Source organism: Oncorhynchus gorbuscha, linkage group LG02, assembly GCF_021184085.1.
Source record: "Oncorhynchus gorbuscha isolate QuinsamMale2020 ecotype Even-year linkage group LG02, OgorEven_v1.0, whole genome shotgun sequence".
Taxonomy (NCBI): Eukaryota; Metazoa; Chordata; class Actinopteri; order Salmoniformes; family Salmonidae; genus Oncorhynchus; species Oncorhynchus gorbuscha.
In genome coordinates this window covers 19,929,589-19,955,106 of record NC_060174.1, presented here as the reverse complement: position 1 = coordinate 19,955,106, position 25,518 = coordinate 19,929,589, and the positions used below count along the sequence as shown (strand labels likewise).

Sequence of the window (25,518 nt, the reverse complement as noted above, 5' to 3'; positions counted from 1 at the left end):
TTACTCATCATGTCTCATCTTACAGTGTTATCACATTTCAATATGATGACACTTATCAATAACATAACTTCCTTATCTTTTACACAAATGATTTTACATAAACAATAGAAACATTAATTCTGTAAAAGTAAAATAAAGTGCCAAAGTAACTTTCCAACATTGATATGACATTTAATTTACAAAATATCTGAGTTACCTTTATATGAAAAAACAAACAATAAACAAGTTCCATGGCCATTTTGCTGGTTTTGTCACTTTATCACGGGAAACTCAAGTATATTCTCCCAAGAGTTGAGGCCCACATAGCAAACACAAATGAAAGTATGTTTGGGGTTTCCTTTAAGAGAGGTTGAAAAGCAATATATGGTGAGGCAAACATCCACTGTAACTCTATGGATGGAACCGGCACAAGCAGCAGTGATAACAGCAGTGATAGCAGCAGTAATAGCAGCAGGGCTAGCAGCAGTGATAGCAGCAGTAAAAGCAGCAGTGATAGCAGCAGTGATAGCAGCAGTGATAGCAGCAGTGATAGCAGCAGTGATAGCCGCAGTAATAGCAGCAGTGACAGGAGCAGTAATAGCAGCAGTGATAGCAGCAGTGATAGCAGCAGGGATAGCAGCAGTGATAGCAGCAGTAATAGCAGCAGTGATAGCAGCAGTGATGGCCGCAGTAATAGCAGCAGTGACAGGAACAGTAATAGCAGCAGTGATTGCAGCAGTAATAGCAGCAGTGATAGCAGAAGTGATAGCAGTAGTAATAGCAGCAGTAATAGCAGTAGTAATGGCAGCAGTAATGGCAGCAGTGATAGCAGCAGTGATAGCAGTAGTAATACAGCAGTAATAGCAGCAGTAATAGCAGTAGTAATACAGTAGTGATAGCAGCAGTTATAGCAGCAGTGATAGCAGTAGTGACAGCAGCAGTAATAGCAGCAGTAATATCAGCTGTGATAGCAGTAGTAATAGCAGCAGTGATAGCAGTAGTACTAGCAGCAGTAATAGCAGCAATGGTCGCAGTGATAGCAGCAGTGATAGCAGCAGTGATAGCAGCAGTAATAGCAGCAGTGATAGCAGCTGTAATAGCAGCAGTGATAGCAGCTGTAATAGCAGCAGTGATAGCAGCAGTGATAGCAGCAGTGATAGCAGCTGTAATAGCAGCAGTGATAGCAGCTGTAATAGCAGCAGTGATAGCAGCAGTAATAGCAGCAGTGAGCAAGAGAGACCACTGAGAGCTAACATACTCAGAGAGAATGGAGAAGGCATAGCTTACAGTAACTAAACATCATGCCTTTGTCCAATGACAAGTCACTTTTGGTAACCTTTTCCACTCCTTCCTTCCAAATCACATTTTGTAGCACTATCACTCGTTCTCTAGCCCTCCATTCTTCCCCTTCATGCTGACGCATGCACATTCACTCGTCATCAAATGTTTGTTGGAGCAGGAAATTAGCAGCTAAATTCTCGTTCTTCTCACATGCGAAATATGCTTGAATGACAAGTCCCTCTGGAAATCCCAAGGCTTTTAACTGTAATGAAAACACATAGGCAATTGTCAGCTCAGAAACACATAACCAATGACACAGCGAGCTTCTCATTGAGAAAGTGATATAAATGAGTTCAATCTCAATTATTAAACATAAATATTCATACCCTCTCGATGGCCTCCTTCTCTTGTGGAGTGACCTGGATGTAGTTAGTCTGTGGCGCCCCCTGGGACTGAACTCCCTCCTCTACCATCTCTCCTCCTTGGGGCTCGTTCAGCATCTGCACAAACCGCTCCTGGTGCTGGGTAATTTGCTGCAAAGAAAGAACATCATCATATAAACCCTTACGAATACAAATAATGATTTCCTTTTTAGTAGGTTAAGCCAAAACAGAATCTAAAGGGCAGAATATTTACAACCTCCCATAAAACCAGATTGGGTCTGGAAAGCCAAAACCGATGAGCATGGCTACGTGGATGGAGAGAGACTGCATGCAGTCACTGGGATGTCCAGTCTCCCCACTGACCTGCAGCAGCTGGGGGTTGTCTCTGCCTAGCTGCTGGAGCAGGGCAGGAAGGAGAGCTGGGTTCTGCTGGATGACCTGTCTCATCTGCTGGAACTGTGGCTGGTTCCTCAAAAACTCCAGGGGGTTCTCATCCCCAGTACTTCCACCAGTACCACCAGTAAGCCCACCAGTCAGCCCACCAGGTGAGAGGGGCTGCTGGGTTGAAGACACTGCGCCTGCTGCAAAACAAGAATTAATGGACAGAGAGTTCAAAGACCTCTATGAAACACAGTACAGAGCTGACAATGTGCGTCCAGAGAAATGATTGGTTGGTATGAGAGACACATGGGCCTGGTAAAAGAATAAGAGTAGAGTGGAGGGTGGTCTCACTTGTGGCTGCTGGCGGGGGCTGGGCTCTATCTGTGGCTGGAGCAGGGGCAGTGGGGTTGAGGTTGGCCAGAGCTGTGTGTAGGAACGCCTCCGGTGGAAGAAGGTCAGCCTCGGCTGGAATCCCCTGAATGAAGTAGAGATAAGAATTTTTGATGCCTTGGGAAAATTAAATAATAATAATGAAGTGCATTTATATTGCTCTCTCCTAAGTTCTCAAAGCTCTTTGCATTGTAAGGGAGACAGATGGATAAACACACAATGAACTGTATACAGCTTTGAGACTGAAAATCATTTTTTATTCTGTGTGCATACAGAATATGCACACTGTCAGTTTGTGGAAAAGAGTGTGGTGGAGCATAGGAATTAGCTCCACTGCTCCCAGGTCATAATACACTCATCTACCATTAAATCACTGATAGGATGGAAACTCACCATTAGCAGATACTCCACGGCTCTGTCTGGGTTGTTGTAACTGGCTCGCAGCGCTGCAATAACCTGCTCCCTTTCATATCCCATAGACATGATTTCAGACACTAGATTCTCATATGCCTGTCCTGTCACTGTCTCATGAAGAGAGGGGGGAAAGATACAGGGTCATAAATCAATGGTAAGATGAAGCATGATATTTTGATGTGAAAGATTCGACTAGTCTCTTGATTACCCAGTATTGACGCTGCTTCTTCCAGGAGACTTAAGTCATCAACAAGGCTGTGAGAGAATGTTTTGTTGTTGATCAAAACAGACACATTTATGAACTAAAAACATGTTTGCCATACACATCTTTAAACAATCTAAGATATAAAATATTTTATCAGAAGTCAATACCTGGAGGAGGAGAGGGCTGGTGGTGTAGCAAAGGGCTGTTCAGGGTGCTCCCCCTCAGGCTTGACCTCTGAGTGGGAGGATGCTGCTGCAGCTGGGGCTGCACTCGTCCCCAGGGCTGCAGGGGGAATAGAAGCAGGGGCTGGTGCAGGGGGTGTGAAGAACTCCATTGCTTGTGTGAGGCTTGAGGCAGGGGCAGGTGTGGATGTAGGGGACAGGGTGGAGATCTCCATGGGGGCAGGGGATGAGGTAGGTCGGGCAATGTCAGAGAGGGACAGCCCAGAAACAGCAGGAGGTGCAGGGGCAGGAGCAGGGGTAGAGGCTGGGGCTGCCAGGGGAGCAATCTGTGGAGTAGCTGGAGGTTTGGGCTGTAGGGAGACAACAAACAAGACTGCCCAGAGATGACCACTGTGACTACAGACAACTACCTCATCTTTAGACATCAATGAATAATATATTTCTACAAATACAAATTACTAACTCCTGCTTCCACTGTCATTAATGCTGTAATGACAGTATTATAAGCACATAAATGATCTTGTACGTCCTTTGTCAAAGTTTACTATCAATTCATCAATAAAATGAGGAACTCGTATAATATCCTCACATATGAATGGCTACCAAAAAAATCCATTAAAACAGTGTTGAAATTTTACCTTTGTAACCATGACCACCAGAAAGTTGTTCTCATCAATTCTGTAGTCTTTTAGAGGTATGTCATCATTCAAGATTTTGCCTACCAAAACACAACAAGAAGAACCTGCTCAATAACACTGAACAAAAATATCAAATGCAACATGCATGCAACTATTTTACTGGGTTACAGTTCATATAAGGAAATAAATAATCTTAAATGAATTCATTAGACCCTAATCTATTGATTTCACATGACTGGGAATACAGATATGCATCTGTTGTCACGCCTTGGTCATTGTATCTTGTGTTTTTGTTATATGTTTGGGTAGGCCAGGGTGTGACATGGGTTTATATGTTGTATTTCGTTTTGGGGTTTGTATTAATTGGGAGTGTGTATTATTAGGGGTGTGTCTAGTTAGGCTTGGCTGCCTGAGGCGATTCCTAATTGGAGTCAGCTGATTCTCGTTGTCTCGGATTGGGAACCGTATTTAGGCAGCCTGAGTGCGCGTTGTATTTCGTGGGTGATTGTACCTGTCTTAGTGTTAGTCACCAGATAGGCTGTATTAGTTTCACTCATTCGTTGTTTTCGTATTTTCAGTTATTTCATGTACCGCTATTTTCTTCATTAAAAGTCATGAGTAACCTACACGCTGCATTTCGGTCTGACTCTCTACAAACAACAGACGAAGTTCATTACATCTGTTGGTCACAGATACCTTAAAAGGTAGTGGGTGTGGATCAGAAAACCAGTCAGTATCTGGTATTACCACCATTTGCCTAATGCCGCACGACATACAGTGGGGCAAAAAAGTATTTAGTCAGCCAGCAATTGTGCAAGTTCTCCCACTTAAAAAGATGAGAGAGGCCTGTAATTTTCATCATAGGTACACTTCAACTATGACAGACAAAATGAGAAAAAAAAATCCAGAAAATCACATTGTAGGATTTTTAATGAATTTATTTGCAAATTATGGTGGAAAATATGTATTTGGTCAATAACAAAAGTTTATCTCAATACTTTGTTATATACCCTTTGTTGGCAATGACAGATGTCAAACGTTTTCCGTAAGTCTTCACAAGGTTTTCACACACTGTTGCTGGTATTTTGGCCCATTCCTCCATGCAGATCTCCTCTAGAGCAGCGATGTTTTGGGGCTGTTGCTGGGCAACACGGACTTTCAACTCCCTGCAAAGATTTTCTATGGGGTTGAGATCTGGAGACTGGCTAGGCCACTCCAGGACCTTGAAATGCTTCTTACGAAGCCACTCCTTCGTTGCCCGGGCAGTGTGTTTGGGATCATTGTCATGCTGAAAGACCCAGCCACGTTTCATCTTCAATGCCCTTGCTGATGGTAGGCGTTGTTACTTTGGTCCCAGCTCTCTGCAGGTCATTCACTAGGTCCCCCCGTGTGGTTCTGGGATTTTTACTCACCGTTCTTGTGATCATTTTGACCCCACGGGGTGAGATCTTGCGTGGAGCACCAGATCGAGGGATATTGTCAGTGGTCTTGTATGTCTTCCATTTCCTAATAATTGCTCCCACAGTTGATTTCTTCACACCAAGCTGCTTACCAATTGCAGATTCAGTCTGCCCAGCCTGGTGCAGGTATACAATTTTGTTTCTGGTGTCCTTTGACAGCTCTTTGGTCTTGGCCATAGTGGAGTTTGGAGTGTGATTGTTTGAGGTTGTGGACAGGTGTCTTTTATACTGATAACTAGTTCAAACAGGTGCTATTAATACAGGTAACGAGTGGAGGACAGAGGAGCCTCTTAAAGAAGAAGTTACAGGTCTGTGAGAGCCAGAAATCTTGCTTGTATGTAGGTCACCAAATACTTATTTTCCACCATAATTTGCAAATAAATTCATTAAAAAATCCTACAATGTGATTTTCTGGATTTTTTTTCTCCTTTTGTCTGTCATAGTTGAAGTGTACCTATGATGAAAATTACAGGCCTCTCTCATCTTTTTAAGTGGGAAAACATGCACAATTGGTGGCTGACTAAATACTTTTTTGCCCCACTGTATCTATTTCATCTTCACACTAATCACCCATGGAATAGAATAGAACAGAATACAACTAGAATACAATAGAATAAAATAGAATAAATAGACTAATGAGGTGAAGTTTATAATAAGTCCTCTCTCTAATACAATAGAATGGAGACAAAATAGCGCCAGAATAAATACTTTTTGACATAGAGTCATCAGGCTGTTGATTGTGGCCTGTGAATGTTGTCCCACTCCTCTTCAATGGCTTTGTGAATTTACTGGAAATTGGCGGGAACTGGAACATGCTGTCAAACACGTCGATCCAGAGCATTCCAAACATGCTCAATGGGTGACATGTCTGGTGAGTATGCAGGCCGTGGAAGAACTGTGACATTTTCAGCGTCCAGGAATTGTGTACAGATCCTTGTGACATGGGGCCCTGCATTATCATGCTGAAACATGAGGTGATGGCGGTGGATGAATGGCACGACCATGGGCCTTAGGATCTCATCACGGTGTCTCTGTGTATTCAAATTGCCAAATTGCCAAAATGCAATTGTGTTCATTGTCCGTAGCTTATTCCTGCCCATAGCATAACCCCACCACCACCATGGGGCACTCTGTTCAGCAAACCGCTCGCCTACACAACATCATACACGCTGTCTGCCATCTACCCGGTACAGTTGAAACCGGGATTCATCCATGAAGAGCACACTTCTCCAGCGTGCCAGTGGCCATTGAAGGTGAGCATTTCCCCACCAACAACGACGAGACGGCCTACAGGGAGGAGGTGAGGGCCCTCGGAGTGTGGTGTCAGGAAAATAACCTCACACTCAACGTCAACAAAACTAAGGAGATGATTGTGGACTTCAGGAAACAGCAGAGGGAACACCCACCTATCCACATCGATGGAACAGTAGTGGAGAGGGTAGCTAGTTTTAAGTTCCTCGGCATACACATCACAGACAAACTGAATTGGTCCACTCACACTGACAGCGTCGTGAAGAAGGCGCAGCAGCGCCTATTCAACCTCAGGAGGCTGAAGAAATTCGGCTTGTCACCAAAAGCACTCACAAACTTCTACAGATGCACAATCGAGAGCATCCTGGCGGGCTGTATCACCGCCTGGTACGGCAACTGCTCCGCCCTCAACCGTAAGGCTCTCCAGAGGGTAGTGAGGACTGCACAACGCATCACCGGGGGCAAACTACCTGCCCTCCAGGACACCTACACCACCCGTTGTTACAGGAAGGCCATAAAGATCATCAAGGACATCAACCACCGAACCACTGCCTGTTCACCCCGCTATCATCCAGAAGGCGAGGTCAGTACAGGTGCATCAAAGCTGGGACCGAGAGACTGAAAAACAGCTTCTATCTCAAGGCCATCAGACTGTTAAACAGCCACCACTAACATTGAGTGGCTGCTGCCAACACACTGTCATTGACACTGACCCAACTCCAGCCATTTTAATAATGGGAATTGATGGGAAATGATGTAAATATATCACTAGCCACTTTAAACAATGCTACCTTATATAATGTTACTTACCCTACATTATTCATCTCATATGCATATGTATATACTGTACTCTACATCATCGACTGCATCCTTATGTAACACATGTATCACTAGCCACTTTAACTATGCCACTTTGTTTACTTTGTCTACACACTCATCTCATATGTATATACTGTACTCGATACCATCTACTGTATGCTGCTCTGTACCATCACTCATTCATATATCCTTATGTACATGTTCCTTATCCCCTTACACTGTGTATAAGACAGTAGTTTTGGAATTGTTAGTTAGATTACTTGTTGGTTATCACTGCATTGTCGGAACTAGAAGCACAAGCATTTCGCTACACTCGCATTAACATCTGCTAACCATGTGTATGTGACAAATAAAATTTGATTTGATTTAAAGTATGCTATGACGGCGAACTGCAGTCAGGTCAAGACCCTGGTGAGGGTAACAAGCATGCACATTCAATTCTCTAGCTACAGCTCTGGTGAACATACCTGCTGTCAGCATGCCAATTGCATGCTCCCTCAAAACGTGAGACATCTGTGTCATTGTGTTGTGTGAAAAAACTGCACATTTTAGAGTGGCCTTTTATTGTGTCCAACACAAAGTGCACCTGTGTAATGATTATGCTGTCACGCCCTGGTCGAAGTATTTTGTGTTTATCTTTATGTATTGGGTCAGGCCAGGGTGTGGCATGGGGTTTTTGTATTGTGGTGTGTTTTGTCTTGGGGTTTTGGTGTGTATATATTGGGATTGTAGCTAGTGGGGTGATCTAGCAAAGTCTATGGCTGTCCGGAGTGGTTCTCAATCAGAGGCAGGTGTTTATCGTTGTCTCTGATTGGGAACCATATTTAGGCAGCCATATTCTTTGAGTTTGTCGTGGGTGATTGTCCTTAGTGTCCTTTTAACTGTCTAGTGTTAGTTTGCACCAGTTTAGGCTATTTCGGTTTTGGTTCCGTTTATTGTTTTGTAGTGTTTGTGTTTAGTGTGTTTTTTTTCATTAAACATGAATCGTGATCTACACACTGTGTTTTGTCCGACTCTCCTTCACCACACCTAGAAAACCGTTAAAGAATCACCCACCGTAAACGGACCAAGCAGCGTGTCAACAGGCAGGAGCAGCCCAAAGAGGAGATGCGCAATAAGGATTTCTGGACATGGGAGGAAATCCTCGACGGGAGAGGACCCTGGGCTAAACCAGGGGAGTGTAGCCACCCAAAGGTGCAGCAGGAGAAGAGGCAACAGGAGCAGCCCAAAGAGGAGGAAGAACTGGACGGTAAAGGACCCTGGGCTCAGCCTGGAGAATATCGTCGCCCCAAGGAAGAACTGGAGGCGGGAAGAGCGGAGAGGCGCCGGTATGAGGAGGCAGCACGGCGACCCGGATGGAAGCCTGAGAGTCAGCCCCATGAATGTATTAGGGAGGGGGTTCAGGGAAAGTGTGGCAGAGTCAGGAGTCAGACCTGAGCCAACTCTCCCTGTTTATCGTGAGGAGCAAAGGAGGAGACCAGAACCAGAGCCGGTGTTGGAGGTGAGCGAAGCAGAGACTGTGAAGGAGTTAATGGGGAAATTGGAGGAGAGAGAAATGAGGGAGTTGCTGTGTTGGTGCTTTTTGCATGGAATTCGCCCGACGGAACGTGTCGGGGATTTGATGGCACCTGGGTCAGTGCTCCATACTCGTCCTGAGGTCCGTGTTAGTCGGCTGGTGAAGTTGGTGCCAGCCTCACGCATCAGGCCTCCTGTGCACATCCCTAGCCTTGCACGTCCTGTGCCAGCACTGCTCTCAAGATCTACAGTACGCCTTCACGGTCTAGCCCATCCTGTGCCACCTCCACACCCCAGCCCTCCGGTAGCAGCTCCCCGCACCAGGCTTCCTGTGCGTGTCCTCGGTTCAGTTCCGCCAGTACCAGCACCACGCATCAGGCCTACAGTGCGCCTCGCGTCTCCAGCGCTGTCGGAGTCTCCTGCCTGTCTAGCGCTATCAGAGCCTTCCTCCTCTCCAGCGCTGCCGGAGTCTCCTGCCTGTTCAGCGCAGCCAGAGCCTTTCTCCTCTCCTGCGCTACCGGAGTCTCCCGCCTGTTCAGTGCAGCTAGAGCCTTCTTCCTCTACAGCGCTGCTGGAGTCTTAATGTCTGTTCAGCGCAGCCAGAGCTGTCAGCCTGCATGGAGCAGCCAGAGCTGTCAGCCTGCATGGAGCAGCCAGAGCTGTCAGCCTGCATGGAGCAGCCAGAGCTGTCAGCCTGCATGGAGCAGCCAGAGCTGTCAGCCTGCATGGAGCAGCCAGAGCTGTCAGCCTGCATGGAGCAGCCAGAGCTGTCAGTCTGCATGGAGCAGCCAGAGCTGTCAGTCTGCATGGAGCAGCCAGAGCTGCCAGTCTGCAATGAGATGCCAGTCTGCAAGGAGCTGCCAAAGTGCCGCCAGTCTGCCCAGCGCTGCCAATGGCGGCAGTCTGCCCAGCACCGCCAGTCTGCCCAGCGCTGCCAGTGCCGCCAGTTTGCCCAGCGCCGCCAGTCTGCCCAGCGCCGCCAGCGCCGCCAGTCTGCCCAGCGCCGCCAGTCTGCCCAGCGTCGCCAGTCTGTCGGGATCAGTTAGATCCGCCAGTCAGCCAGGATCCGCCAGTCTGCCAGGATCCACCAGTCGGCCAGGATCCGCCAGAGGTGCCAGTCGGCCAGGATCCGCCAGAGGTGCCAGTCGGCCAGGATCCGCCAGAGGTGCCAGTCGGCCAGGATCCGCCAGAGGTGCCAGTCGGCCAGGATCCGCCAGTCGGCCAGGATCCGCCAGTCGGCCAGGATCCGCCAGTCGGCCAGGATATGCCAGAAGTGCCAGTCAGCCAGGATCTGCCAGAGGTGCCAGTCGGCCAGGATCTGCCAGGATCTGCCAGTCAGCCAGGATCCACCAGTCAGCCAGGATCCGCCAGTCAGCCAGGATCTTCCACGATCTGCCAGTCGGTCAGGATCTGCCAGTCGGCCAGGATCCGCCAGTCGGCCAGGATCCGCCAGTCGGCCAGCAGGATCCGCCAGTCGGCCAGGATCCGCCAGTCGGCCAGGATCTGCCAGATCCGCTAGTCAGCCAGGATCTGCCAGTCAGCCAGGATCTGCCGGAACCACCAGCCAGCCAGGATCTGGTAGATCCATCAACCTGCCTGAGCTTCCTCTCACTCCCGAGCTTCCTCTCACTCCCGAGCTTCCTCTCACTCCCAAGCTTCCCTTCAGTCCCGAGCTTTCTCTCACTCCCGAGATTCCCTTCAGTCCCGAGCTGTCCTTCAGTCCCGATCTGCTCCTCAGTCAAGTGGGGTTCTGGGTGAGGACTACTAGGCCATGGTCGGTGGCGAGGGTGGACTATCCAGGGACGCGATTAGAGGGGACTAAGACATTGACTGAGTGGGGTCCACGTCCCGCGCCGGAGCCGCCACTATGGACAGACGCCCACCCGGACCCTCCCTATTGTTTTGAGGTGCGTTCGGGAGTCCGCACCTTAGGGGGGGCCGGGGGGTTCTGTCACGCCCTGGTCGAAGTATTTTGTGTTTATCTTTATGTATTGGGTCAGGCCAGGGTGTGGCATGGGGTTTTTGTATTGTGGTGTGTTTTGTCTTGGGGTTTTGCTGTGTATATATTTGGATTGTAGCTCGTGGAGTGGCTGTCTATGGCTGTCTGGAGTGGTTCTCAGAGGCAGGTGTTTATCGTTGTCTCTGATTGGGAACCATATTTAGGCAGCCATATTCTTTGAGTTTGTCGTGGGTGATTGTCCTTAGTGTCCTTGTAACTGGCTAGTGTTAGTTTGCACCAGTTTAGGCTGTTTCGGTTACGTTTATTGTTTTGTAGTGTTTGTGTTTAGTGTTTTTTTTCATTAAACATGAATCGTAATCTACACGCTGCGTTTTGGTCCGACTCTCCTTCACCACACCTAGAAAACCGTTACATATGCTGTTTAATCATCTTCTTGAAATGCCACACCTGTCAGATGGATGGATTATCTTGGCAAAGGAGAAATGCTTACTAACAGGGATGTAAACAAATTTGAGAGCAATACTATTTTCGTGCATATGGAAATTTTGTGGGATCTTTTATTTAGGCTCATGAAATATAGGACCAACACTTTATATGTTGCGTTTATATTTTTGTTCAGTCTAGATCTATAGGCTACAACATTCCTGATGTGTCCGATAGATATTCAAGATGCAGTTAGTGATTAACTGCTGTTTTACCTGCGTAGATTAACTTTTGCCCTGTGGCTGGATAGCCATCCTTCCCTTTTTCAGTCTCAATCTTCTCCTTCAGGGATTTTACCTGCCAATAACATAACATAATGACAAGCTGTTACATAGGACTAGAGATAGAACACATTTAGTTTGATCTCTACGGGTAGGGCATTCTTCTGATTAGTTCTCTGAGGAGAGCACCTCTCCTGGACCTCCTGAACCTAATGAGGTGACACATTAGTAGAGCATGGCGCTTGTAACGCCAGGGTAGTGGGTTCGATTCCCGGGACCACCCATACGTAGAATGTATGCACACATGACTGTAAGTCGCTTTGGATAAAAGCGTCTGCTAAATGGCATATATTATTATTATTATTATTATTAATATGTCTCAGCTCCGTCATAAAGCAGAATCTTTGAGGATTATGGGATTGGAAGTGGAAAGCTGTGAGCCTGTGATTCACATTCTGCCATTACTTCACCCTGTTGTGAGTGCTTCAAGGCAGTACACAGATATTTTTTATAGAGATGCATTTCAATGGCTCTACATTCCCTTATGTGATACACCATACATGTATTTTTAAAGTTGACACACTATACACAAGTTAATGATACAGTAATACATGTTCCAGTTTTAAAACTGAGCTGTAGAGTTGCTCACCAGACAGTGTTATTACCAGCAATGTAATATATCTCTCAGTCAATTAGCAATGCAGGCCTAGGGAAAGAATTTGTAAAGCAGATGCCATAGCTTGTACACAGTCGTACTACTATTTACATTTCTCTTAAGGTTGAGTGTTACTCAATCTTGGTCCTGTGGAACCTCAGGGGATGCAGGCTTTTGTTCCATCCCAGTGCTACTGCTAATTACTAACACACCTGATTCAACAAATCAGGGTCTTGCTAATCAGATGTTTGTATCTAAACCATTTTCCCAGGTGAGTTGACTGAGAAAGCATTCTCATTGACAGCAGTACTATAGTAGAAAGCTGCTCTAAAGGTAGAACCCTAAAGGTCACTGCTATGTAAGGGGCTATGGTAGTTACATTCTAAAGGGGAAACGTCACCTGAGAATTAAGCCAAGTATAGAGCAGATAAATATGCAAAGACGATGTGTTGACATTGGAAAGGTATTGAAAACAGCAAACAATCATAATTGTGTGTAATATTGTGTAAGAAAACATTTAAAAATACATTTTAATAATCAAGAGCCCCCCAATGTATAGTCTACGTTATTTTAATAAGGACAATTGTTGAATATCAAATGCATTAAATAATGTATATTGTTATTAACCTTATCTTTGTATTGTTAATTTTACAGCCTCTCAAACTGTTTTTTCAATGGTACAGTGTATTAACAAATATAGCATAACAAATGTACATAACGCCCCCCTCCACCCGATTCCTATAGTCCAAAAAAGGGGGTATACGAGATCCGCTCTATGGTATCGAGACCTGGGCTTGTCAAATCTTGCGTCATCATTCATGAGAATACAGCCAGGCAATCTCAGGCGCCACGAATATCGCCATTTGACAACAAAACCTGTTACAATGTGACATGAGGAATGACAACATAAAATAGCATCCCCCTCTCCAGATTAAATTGCATTGTCCAAGGCCCTGGTTACTCCCAGCCCCTCGGCCTCAAGCATTTTTACTGGAGTCACAAACTTAACTTCCACTACTTACCGTTAGTTCTGGATCTATTTCTATTTTAAACGTTTGCTGCTGAAGAGTCTTCAACGTTATCGACAGCATCTTCAAGACGATTCCCGATAAATGCCAGACGCTAAAGGGCTCTACACCAGTTTCTGTAGGCTACTGTTGCCACAGTAGGACCTAGTTGTGTGACTCAGCTATCACTGTATTGGTTGTGTTGTAGTCAGACGCCATCTACTTGCTGCCTGAGACAAGACATACTGCTGGGGCTACGGCTATACCACTTGAATCTTAATGATTGTGCATATGATTTACCCAATATCAAATTCTGTTCTAGTCTCACCTCATACAACAAAATGACTTTGTAAATAATTTAGTGGGTTTTCAACAAGCATTTAAAACATGACTGACGGAGACATTCATTTACAAAATGATCAGTTACGGAATTGTACAATTATTAGAAAGCAAACCATTTCAGTGGTTTCTTTCTACTGACAATGTTGTGTAGTGTTACTGACAAACGTGCATGTATTGCTGTATCTGGGTATGGATTGTTCCAGAACATGGTTTAGAGAAAAGGCCCACCGCCCTGTCCCGAGTGTCCTCAGAGAGGCAGAGACCTGCCATCGCCCTGTGCCGAGTGTCCTAAGAGGCAGTGACCTGAAATAAAACACACGGTCAAGAGTACCTCTCCTCATTGTGTCTACAACACCAAATTAGAACAGTTACAACAAACCCATCCATATCACAAAATCAGTAAGAATCTAACCTTTCTGGAATGTAAGTCTCCTGAAAATACTTTTATTGAAATAAAAAGCTTAATTTATTCACTGAAATTTAAACAGTAATCTGTGAGGACAGTGACATGTTTAAGATTGTGAGTCACAGTTTAGATCCTTTAGTCTGATAGTCATGTCTGCGGTCTGAGACAGCAACATGTACAAAATAGATCATGGGGGAGTTATGAATGGTGGACAAACATGATGATTGTAACGAGGGAATAAATTAAAAGGATGTTGATTATAATAATGTATAGTACTGCATACAACTGTATAAAAATAAATCAAACAAACTACAACTGATATGCACCCAATTTGTTTCCCAAAATAGACAGCACCAGATAAGATTGATGACAATAATGTGGGGAATAATCCTTTGCTTTGACACTGAAGGGATGAACTGATGGTAGCTGATGATAAAAGCAAGGAAGCCAGTGGCAGCACCACCTAGAGCAACTGTAGGACACACGGACAGGACAGACCACATTCTGAACAAAGGGGGAAATTATCCTAAATTAATCACTCACAGAAACATAAAACTTAAACCCAGTTATTCAACCCTAAACACCTATTTAAAAAAAAAATGTTTAAAAAAATGGAACCTCTAAGGCAAACATTGCCTGCCCCTTTCCCAACCCTACACCTGAAAAATAGGTTGCCACAGGAAGGGCAAGTCCATAGGGTATTACTCAATGTGATGATGCACAGCAGTCAGTCCATTGGAGAGAAGATAGGGCGGGACAGAAACATCTTCTGTTCAGTTTAATTTACAACTCGTCCTTGTCCTTCTTGGGAGTTTCCTCTTCCCCTTCTTCCGTTGGGCTGTCCTCTTCCTCCTCCTTTGACTCATCCTCCTCATCATCATCTCCCTCATCGTCAGCAGTGTCCTTCTTGCTCTTTTCCTCCTCTTCTCTCGCTTTCCTCTCCTCCTCCTCCTGTGCATCTTTCATTTTCTTTTCTGGTTCCTATTTTACAAATAAGGAAAATGGGTCATTGAGAGAGCATTGTGGGTCAGTTGTATTTTGGTCTAACATTTGAAGAGGAATAGCAAATTGAACTCATACTAACTTATGCCAAAATAGAAACGTATCATGAAAATAACAAAATCTTACCTTTGTAGTTCCCCAGGTTTCATTACCAAACTCCTCCGCCTCCTTTACATCATCACCAATCAGGAAGTTGTCAAAGATGGTGCCAGACTTCACCTACAGAAAGACAGACAAACAAATGTAACATCAAGCCCATAATTACCCTTCAGCTACAAATGTCTCATTCATTGTCTAACATACCTGCCACAGGTCCAGACCCAGCACTCCAATGTTGTCAAACTTGTAGATGGAGGTGTCGGCTGTGTAATCAGGGTTATCAATCTCAGGATGCACCCAGGTACCTTTGTAGTCGGGGTTGTCAATCTGCTTTGGATTCCACGCTCCCTGAAAAGACAAGGCCAGATATTAGACTACCAGTGGTGACCAACTAGCTGTATAATGCAGCTCATGGAAGGATAACACTCTGTCATGACTGTCTTGATCAGGTCAGGTTACAGGAGACCACAACCCTACACATTATCTCTCAACCCCAACAGAGGAGAGAACTAGGGGTCTGAAGACGTGGGGGTTTTATGGCCCCCACTCCCCTGGTAAATCTCAGGCCACAAACAAATTCCTTTGTCTTGTCACTATGAAGAACAAGCCTCAGAACATTAAACATTAAATAAAGGGGCTTTGGAACAATGGTTTCCGTCTGCCACAATGGTGGTCATGACAATAGATGGACTATGAAAATGTATGTCATTTTTGTTCGGTTATTAAAGGTTAATAGATTATGTTATTACGAAAACATTGTAATGTGAAGGGTTTTCCTAGTATACGTTTGATGTTTATACATTGTATGGAAAATATTCAAATCAAAGAATGTTTTGGGGCAGATGAAATGTTAAGTTAGTTGTCTAAAATGGGATTTGAGAAAAATCTAGCCCTTGCTTCATTAACTTGGTACGCCCAGAGAATTGCCCTAGAGGCGGCTACGCCCACTTCTGACCCAAGGGTATAAAACCTGTGAGTATAGAATTTACAACAGGACTACGTGACCCCAGCTGCAGCAGGGTCTTAAAAAGTAAACAAACCCAGAATGCAACGCAAGTTTGAGGACATCTCCCATCGAACCGTGGTATCTAAAGGGTTTTATTCCTATGCTGTGAGCTACAGAGCTGTCTGTCCTCAGAAGAACCCTTCCAGAGAAAGGGGTGGGGGAACAGACTCCTAAGCCAGAAAGGACACTCACACCGGGAGGACGCGCAGGAGAAGTGAGTCATCGAACCGTGGAACGGTCCACGCAGAGAATCCCTGGAGATCATCACCACGTAATTACATCATTATATTCTGACCCATAAGAGCAGCAGTTTGAGGCAAAGCTAGGGTTAGAATTGCATAGCTGACAAATTCACCCAAATGCATATTTCTCGTGTACTTCTTTCTGTTCCCTCTTTTGAAATTCCCATTGTGGGTAACACGCGCCATAGGGTGTTGGCCCGTTATACTAAGTTCTAATCAATAGCCTAAAATGTGTTTTGTGTATGTGTATCTTTTATCATCATTTTAGCTTTTAGTAAATACATATTCCATTAAGATTGTTGTATAGCCTGCAGATTCACAGGCTATACAAAGTTCAGAACGAGACTTTCAAGAGGCAACTGGTTAATTAGCGGTTGTTGTAAAATCGATATTCTTCGAGTTAATTTGGGAAATAGAATCTCAATAAAACTTAGTTTTCCCATGGTGCTCCAGGTTAATGAGTTAATACTTGCTTGATTCAGTTAATCATGTAATTAGAAACTTGTAATCATTCGATGAGCAACAGTCATCACATTAACTAATACAACAACTCTATAATAACTTTTATTAATAAACTATTTGTAAGTATTGTATATGCTATGTATGCATGAAGATTCTAGAGTATATTAACATAATAAGCTTAATCAGCATTTACATAAGCTGTTATAAATGCTTATAAATTAATAATTGAAGTTATTTAAGTGTTAGCCACTGGTTAAAACTAAGTGTGTACCTGATACTCCGGGTTGGGGATCACAGGAGGCTCCCACTCTCCATCCATTTCCACATCCCAGTCATCAGGCTTCTTAGCATCAGGATCAGGGATGTTCTCAGGCTTCTCCCAGCCCTAGTGAGAAAGTTCAAGATTAGTTGGCCAGTGACAGAACTTAAAGTGCTTTGGACAAAGAGAGAGAACTCCTGAAATGGTGTAACTAAACCAGGACCAAAGAAAGCTCAAGCTCTTTGGCTTTAATAGTCAAATTACTGTTAATATCAGGAAGAAAGATCATACAACATTTTCTAAGCACAATGGGCCCATAATATGGTAGAATGAAATGTGATAGCCATCAAATTCTTTTAAATGGTTTTACCATTATGTAAGAGTAACTAGCCTTGGGGAAACTTTGGGATCTGTCCATTTTACAGTAGATTGATGGACCTGTGTTTCCTGACTAGATGCATTGGGCCGAATAGGGAAACAGCGCTGACTGGACACCAATGCAAAAAAAGGGCTGAGCCTCTTCAGCACATTGTCATTTCCAGTAACAGCTTATAAACTTCTTTTAACTTGGATTACGCTTCTCAATCGGGATTCTGATATTCCCTATATCAATGCTGGTTTACTTTTGATCAAATGTCTTCAATCAAAGAGGCTCACCTCTGGCTTGGCGTCTGTAGGATCGTCAATCTTGGGCCTGTCGTCCCAGTCCTCTGGCTTCTTGGCCTCGGGGTCCTTGATGGTCTTTGCGGGCAGAATGTCCCAGTCCTCCTCCAAAGTGCCTGACTCCACCTTCTCATTGTTGATCTTCACCTCGTATGTCTGGTCCGGGTTCAGGATCAGAGTGTACAGGTGTGTCAGCTCGTCATCCTGAAGGGACAAAGTGGAGAACAGCAGGGGTCAGGTTAGAGGCAAAGAAAGGCCTGATGGGCAATATGCAGTAACAGAATTCCATGCTGAGGAATTTAAAATGTCTTACCTTGCATTTGATTTCTTTCTTGATGAGGTGGTTCTTGCCTTTATAGTTGAAGATGACGTGAACCTTCTTGGTGCTGTAGCCACAGATGTCTGGCCCTATGGGATGGATGGGTAGAAAGCATTTAATATAATGATTGTTATATCAATAAAACACAGAATCTACCTTAAAATCCACACGTTTCTCAAAATGACCAAGGGTCACAAAATCCATTTTTATTGGTCACATACACATATTTAGCAGATGTTATTGCAGGTGTTGTGAAATGCTTGCTTGTGTTCCTAGCTCCAACAGTGTCGTAATATCTAACAATTCACACAAATCTAAAACTAAAAGAATGGAATTAACAAATATACAGAGGAATTCATCTCTGACCAAAAATCATTCCTCAGTCAGAAAAACTAGTGGTGCTCCGCACCCACTCACCAAACATGATGTAGTACTGCGAGTCTCCGTGCATAGCTGCCTGGTCTAGGTCTGCTGGGAAGATTTTGACATATCCGCCGCCACAGTCGATCTTCTGCTCGTGTTTGACAGTGAACTGGACCACCAGGGGCTTGCCCTCGTTGCTGAAGGGTTCAAAGCGGCTGGACATAGCATAGAAACGGGCATCCTGGCTGGTCTGGAGGCCTGTGGAACAGGTAAGAAGAGAATACATTAACATCAGTAGGTATAAGGTATAGGAGGATGTATAATGAGTTTACAGTACTGTATGTCATGTGGATTACACTTTGATTAGTGTTGGCGATAATACGCTTTACATGTGCATTTACAACAATCCACAATCTAAGGGAGCCATTTGCAACCATTTGGCATATGCAAACTCAGACTCAGTGAAGGAATTGGGCATATCTCCATATTGAAACATCTTGTGATCAAACTACTGTATATCCCTATTCAGCTCACCTTTATCGGCCTCAGCATCGCCATAAAACTTCCCAGCAGTCAGTTGCCACTCTCCATAGTCAGTCTTGTGCTTTGAGACAAGCCACCGGCTCTTCCATGCATCTGAAACCAACATTTACATTCTTATCAGTCAGGATCTAAGGGAAGTTACATGGCTGAGTAAGGATGGTAGGAAATCCACGAACAAATCAAAAGTGAAAGAATCAATAATGACAATAATGGATTTCACCTTGATACTATGTCAAAAGTTATCTTGATACATACACAAATGGTGCGTCTTATACACACAGTGTAAAAAGTCTGACCATAATGATATTTTATGTAAATTCACTTTCATGCATTGTTTATGCAACAACAACTAAAAATCCAATAAAACTCAAAAACTTCCTTGGCGCACAAGGTGTAATCTCATGTTCCACATTACAGAAAACTTGTATTTTAACAGAAATTACACAATGGAGTGTTCTCCAAACAATAGCCTAGATACCAAAGTGATTGACTACCACATGCAGGAAGAACATTGAAAATGTAATTAAAGACCGTAAAGACCAAAACACTACGTTATGGGGTACGTTATGGGCACTTGATTAGATCATCCCCAAAACATAATCTATCACATATAAACGTTTAAGCAACGGTCAGTAAGACAAAAATCGCATTTACCTCCATCCTGAAATTGTTCCTTGAAGTATACAGTAGCGTCGATGATGACAGCTACCGATGCAAAAACTGAAAATATTGCCACTGCGACCCTCATGCTTCCACGGTCCCGCTGTCCAGGTTAACTGTGTCGTTTAGCTCCTTGAAACCCAGCAATAAACGCTCAAAGAATAAGGAAACAGGTTATATGATCATTTCTATCTCCGTATTCCTTCACAGATGGCCGCAGCTCATTGGATGTGATCATGTCCAATAAAATGAGACCACGAGTTATTTTTCGGAAGTGCTCGGATTACACACAGAGAGGAAGAGTCAAAGAGAGAGGCTCAACTCGACGGAAAATCTCTCTCCCTCCATCCATCAGGTTACGTTTTTTTCGACCACCAAGCAAGGAGTTTTTGTATGGAGGTCAATGAGCGAGTGTCGAATTTGGTCAACAAAAACGAATGATTTATTTGCTACGTGAAGTTTATTTGATCGAATAGAAGTTTTGTAATGTTTAGGTTGTCATGAGTGTAGTGACAAAGTAGGACACGTGACATTCCGGCATCTTGCGTTGTCTCGAGATGGCTATGCATATTTATTGTATGAGGCTAGTATAGTAGCATCTTTCCATCCAATACAGGCGGTTGACGTCAACAACCCTCGTCAAATATTCAAGAGTGTTAAAATAATTAGATTTATCAGCAGCAATATTTGTGACCTGTTGCCACAAGAAAAGGGCAACCAATGAAGAACAAACACCACTGTAAATACAACCCATTTTTATGCTTATTTATTTTCCCTTGTGTACTTTAACAATACTTTAACAATTTGTACATGGTTACAACACTGTATATATACACATAATGACATTTGTAATGTCTTTATTGTTTTGAAACTTCTATGTGTAATGTTTACTGTTAATTTATATTTTTTATTTCATTTTTGTATGTTATCTACCTCACTTGCTTTGGCAATGTTAACACATGTTTCCCTTGCCAATAAAGCCCCTTGAATTGAATTGTATCCACCGATCCAAAGAAAGGATAGGCGGGAGCTTTGTTGTCCACAAAGCAGCCCGCTATGCTGTTTTGTGGACAACAACTGCCACTATTAGGGGGGAGAGAAGCATCTTATCAGTATATCCATCATCTTTGTTTACACATCAACTCGAGGTCTAGGATCAGATTGCCCAATCCCAAACCCTAGATTTAACGGCATGGGGGATAAAAAAATATCTGACTCTGAACCAGAGTTTAGAGGCAACCTCTTCAACACCGAGTGGGCCATATTTTCAATCATTTCTCTGAATTTGTAAGAGCAGCAATAATAGGGGACGAGAGGGAAACAATTGAGTTTATGTTGTGGATAGGTTTGTAAAATTGTGAAAAACATGTTCACCTATTCTGAGAACCAAGTGGGCTATTCAAGTGTCTAAATGCACCTTTCCACACTGTTACATAGCAAAATAAACGTCCCTCCAATGTTGACACACACATCCACTAGGCTTACCAAATGCCTCGTTTAATGCAATAACAATAAAATATGGACATTGCATGACATACCCCTGAAAGCCCGTGCCTCTTAGCTTTCCGTAGAATGGCGCGTTTAAATGATGTCATGTGAGTAAACTGCGATTCGTCCCATGGATACGAGGGACGCTGTTTACAGTGAAACGTTGGATACATTGTAGCGATCGTGGCTGATCGATCCATGGTCAAATCATGTTGTTGCTACAATTTTAATTTGAAAACGGACACATCTAATCAAATGCATACGTCGTATGCATTCGTCTACTTGTTTTGTACACGACTGCAAAGCAGATATATTCTTGCTGGCAGCCCCGTGTAAATGTAGGTCACTGTGTTTTTTTTAACTGCTTAGAACTACTTATGATGAACATAGCTTTGCTGGTTTTTTTGTTGAATTCCTGCATTTATTTTTCTATTTCATATGATCCAAAATGACAACGCAGATGTTTTGCAAATATCCAATTGTTGAACAGCTAATCTAACATTCATTTGAATGTGTTTCTAACAAGCTAATAGATTGAATGTGGAATCGTTGTGGCATGAGTTCAGCTCTGGAAAGAGCACAGGCACAGCTCTCAGAGAGGAGAATTACCAAAAACACTGCTGACTTGAAGGATAACCCAGAGCGTTATGTGGCCAAAGGAACAGTTAAAACCCATGGAGATCCAGTAAGTTCAAGTTAATTTATTTTATACCTTACACCCAATGGTTGTTCATTAGCTAAGCTGCCCAGAGCTGCAAGAATGGTGAGTGCAAAGTATTCACAGAATGTTTTGCATTTCTATTGCAATTTTCTCCCCAGGGATATGTGGACACCATTGCCAATAGGAGAAACACCTCACAAGCCAGACAAACCCCACTCCAGGACCTGAGCGACCTATCATTATCCTTAGAGGACGACCCACCACCAGAGAGCGTTGGGGCTGGTTGGGGGAGCAGGTTCATCAAGAAAGCCCCTCCACCTGCTACCAGCCAACCTCCAGTCCAGAGCAGGACCCAGACACAGCCGGTCGAGCCCAAATATGTGAGCACATGCCAGAGGAGCTCACAGAGTGCGGCCCTGAGCCGACTGGCCCTCATAGAGAACCGCATCCGAAACCGGCAACAAGCCAGGGATCGACCAGCACTGTCTAATAGGAGTACACCACCAGCCCCCCAGGAGAGGGAGACGCCCCTAACCCTATCTGACCAGTCCAGCAGTGACCTCAGCATGAAGGGAAAACGCTTCCTGAAGAAGTCAGTGAATGCATCACCTACAGCTGCTGTAGTTCCCAAGGAGAAAGGCCCAGATCTGGATCTCATGCCATTGGGTGGTTTCAAAGCCCCTACTCCTCCAGTGGCCAGTCGAGGTGTGACTCTGGACAGTGATGAGGAGGATATGAGGAAGCTCCTGGGAGGCTCTTTTGAGTTGTCAGAGGATAGCCTGCACAAAGAAGCAAGAGTGTCCTCACAGACAACTAGAAAGGTACCTCACGGCCTTACTAAGAGTGGTATTATGTATTAATAGCAATTTAGTACCAGCAATGTGCAAACTAACCACCATCTCTCCTTTTGCTTGTATTCCACAGTCCTTCGTCAAAAGAAGCCAAAAGGTTTCACCCTCACCCCCACTGGTCGACTGGCTATCCTCAGTCAGAGCATTGTCCAGCTCCCCACCCTTTCCTCAACGACTCGGGTCCCCCAATCGCTTCTCCAGCCGAGGCCTGGCACAGCATAGCCCTTCTCTCTCCATCCGCAGTGCCTCAGCTGTCCTCTGTCCATCGCCCTCTCCCCCCAACACTCCCGCCCCAGGCAGACAGGACTCCCCCCGGGCCAGACACCTCAGGTGCTCCCGGTCCTCAGTGTCAGCCCTCAGCGAGGTGCGCTCCCTGGAGGAGCTCTTCCCTGAGGCCTTGGGCTCCCTGGTGGAACTCTACCCTGAGGACCTGCCCTCTGACGATGCCATCAGTGAGAAAAGTGGGGTCTCTGATGGTAAGATGTCATGCGTTAAATATCTGTAGTCTGAGTTGTAGTGAAAAGCAATATAGAAATGAGTAGTGTTTTTCTATATTGTTTTGAGTGTGAAGGCTAAACAGTGATCGAGAGCGCTTTAATATAATTTACAAAATTCTGTTGATTTATTAAGTCATGTTTTCTCTACAGAATTCAAGCTTAACATTATGTCACTGGACGATCTGGCACCGGTTATCACGCTTGGCGTGTCTGAGAACAAAAAATGAATAAGGTTGGTAATAATGGCAGCCAGCCACACAGGAAGAGGCTCGCAGAGTTACAGCGCTCTGTACAGGGCCTGATAGTGTTGAAGCACAGATCCCCTACTTTGTTTTAATTATGAAAATACTTAATGTTTTGCACTCTTTTATATTTAGTAAGTAGATGCATGATTTTTTTTTTCATTTCTAATGAGGTTTTGTTTTCCAGAAAGAAACCAAAGCGGTCAAGGACCCTGCCGCTAGATCATTTATGGAGGAAGTTTCCAGTGAGGAGCAGATCCCATCAGAGGAGCCCAGGAAGGACTATGAGAGTGACTATGAGAGTGACTTTGAGAGTGAGATCAGGACTGAGACAGACAGGAGTAGGGTGAGTGAGATCTCTGAGCACCTGGGGTACGGGGACAAGGACATGTCGGAGGTCAGGAACTACATCGTCTCGGACACATCCCGGCAAGACAAGTACTCCAGTGTCTCGGAGGGAGACCGTCACGTCACCCACACAGACGACAGTAGAACCGCTGATTCATTCACTGGCAGAAGCAGCAAGGGTTCCTATTCCCGATCACCATCTCGCTCCCCCTCTGTGTCTGACACCATCACGCCGTCTAGTGTGTGGAAAAGACGTTCGCCCAGCAGAAGGGGCGTGAGAGAGGCTGCGGTGCAGACCCAAGCAGACAGACTGGCCTACACCTGGTCCTCCGGTTTGTCCACTAACTAACTGCAGTATTATTTGTAACAGCAAAAACAATAATGCCATTTTAGTCAGTGTAATGTAGTAATGGTTACTTGTCCGTCATACCTTTCCTTACATAACTGTCAGTCTGTGTAGGTATGGCCGCCCTGGGTCCAGCGGTGGGGATGGCCTACGTGGATCCAACCCCTGTTGCAAGTCACACCGTCAGTGCAGAGGCTGTGGAGGGTATGTCCTTACAGCCACAGTTCAGTGACAAATTCTCACTCATGCTAGTCGACGCATTGTTTCACCCACCTCATTGTCACCATCGTTAACACAATGCCTGAGGCCTAATCTCTTATCTACAGGAAAGGTTCAGGTCTTCAACCTACTGACCACACCTATATTGTGTCTACCTCCTCCCAAGCCCTCAGTGCATACAGCCCTGCTGTGTTTGTCCTTAACGACATGCTGAGGCAGCAGCTGGCCCTCACCAAACACTTTGTCCAGACCAGTCGCCACCTCCACTCCTCCTTGCTGCAGTCCCTGGGCCCTGCAGACTACACCTACACCACTCTGGAGGACACCAAGGAGGTAGGCTACTCTATTGCCCAATCAAATTAATTCCTACACATTTACAGAGTACTGATGGTATAATTGAGTCAAACACCCCCCCATTGATACCTATCCTCTTATGAGGGGCTCTCAACCATTGTTAAATATTTGCTTTGGCCAGAAGATAGCGACCCTACCATTCCATAATAGCTGCTGTGGTTACTGGTAACTAGCAGTATTTCAATCTTCAATGTAGCAGTGAGGATAAACGTCCAATTTGAAGTACAGTGGCATATCCCATCCCTGAATCAAGATGTTTTCCAACTCATATCTCACGCTGGCTCGTGTCTTATTGTAATCATGATTGCGTTCCGACCTCAGTGTAAACAAGCGTAACTGTGGTTTTCACACTTCTTACACTGTCCAGTTGTAGTCATAATCCAAGACAAAGATTGGCATTTTCAGATTTTGTTAAACTTTTCCTTAGTTTATTGGGATTCAATCAACCTGTGTGATCTTTGTTATAGTTCATTCGCTGTCACAAGTCTCCCCAGCTGACCATGGAAGAGGCCTTGGAGGAGGTTCTTCAGGAAATGAGAGAGTATCACTATATCTGACAAACAGGAGCTGCCTTGACTGCACTCAGCGCTGGAAATGTATGGACACTTTACATGGTACTATTAAAATATTTTATACCAGATCATTTTTGTAATGAAATGTATTAGTTGGTGCATGTGAGACTGACCTACAGATCAGGACATCCATATGACAAGATCATTTACTGAGTGTCATGTTCAAAAGAATGTACCGCTTTTATATTCAGATCAATGTAATGCTGTTCAATAAAAAGTTTAAGAACTGGAATCATTTATTTTTTATATATATTTTTTTAAAATCTTGATATTAAATGGACCATCTTTGATGCTTGATTCTGAAGGGACCATTTGTCTTATTTACAGTGTACATTTAAGTTCAAGCAGAG

At 44.5% G+C, this 25,518-nt stretch overlaps 3 protein-coding genes across 8 annotated transcripts; 1 reads left to right on the top strand and 2 right to left on the bottom strand.

Moving 5' to 3' along the window:
* Positions 1–1,087: 1,087 nt before the first annotated feature.
* rad23ab (RAD23 homolog A, nucleotide excision repair protein b) lies at positions 1,088–13,567 on the bottom strand. The gene is made up of 10 exons (XM_046303896.1): positions 13,240–13,567; positions 11,557–11,638; positions 3,854–3,933; positions 3,201–3,565; positions 3,037–3,083; positions 2,808–2,935; positions 2,376–2,499; positions 2,007–2,224; positions 1,647–1,793; positions 1,088–1,522 (listed from the first exon to the last, which is right to left on the bottom strand). The coding sequence occupies exons 1-10, from the start codon at positions 13,306–13,308 to the stop codon at positions 1,409–1,411; spliced, it is 1,374 nt and encodes a 457-aa protein (XP_046159852.1). The 5' UTR covers positions 13,309–13,567; the 3' UTR covers positions 1,088–1,408.
* A 423-nt stretch (positions 13,568–13,990) lies between these two features.
* calr3a (calreticulin 3a) lies at positions 13,991–19,799 on the bottom strand. Its single transcript, XM_046303947.1, has 9 exons — positions 19,585–19,799; positions 18,922–19,023; positions 18,442–18,645; positions 18,019–18,113; positions 17,700–17,909; positions 17,055–17,168; positions 15,278–15,421; positions 15,101–15,193; positions 13,991–14,953 (listed from the first exon to the last, which is right to left on the bottom strand). The coding sequence occupies exons 1-9, from the start codon at positions 19,676–19,678 to the stop codon at positions 14,756–14,758; spliced, it is 1,254 nt and encodes a 417-aa protein (XP_046159903.1). The 5' UTR covers positions 19,679–19,799; the 3' UTR covers positions 13,991–14,755.
* A 91-nt stretch (positions 19,800–19,890) lies between these two features.
* Positions 19,891–25,465, top strand: lg02h19orf44 (linkage group 02 C19orf44 homolog). Of its 6 annotated transcripts, none has more exons than XR_006832340.1 (6): positions 23,006–23,066; positions 23,238–23,319; positions 23,517–24,009; positions 24,138–24,227; positions 24,350–24,575; positions 25,064–25,465. XR_006832340.1 is itself a non-coding variant. In XM_046303929.1 (6 exons), exons 2-6 carry the CDS (start codon positions 23,311–23,313, stop codon positions 25,151–25,153), a joined length of 849 nt encoding a protein of 282 aa, XP_046159885.1. In that variant the 5' UTR covers positions 23,006–23,066; positions 23,238–23,310; the 3' UTR covers positions 25,154–25,465. The 6 variants fall into 6 exon arrangements, 4 of the variants coding, with proteins under 4 accessions (XP_046159869.1, XP_046159861.1, XP_046159885.1 ...); XR_006832339.1 differs by having other exon boundaries at positions 24,129–24,227; XM_046303929.1 differs by having other exon boundaries at positions 24,409–24,575.
* Positions 25,466–25,518: the final 53 nt, after the last annotated feature.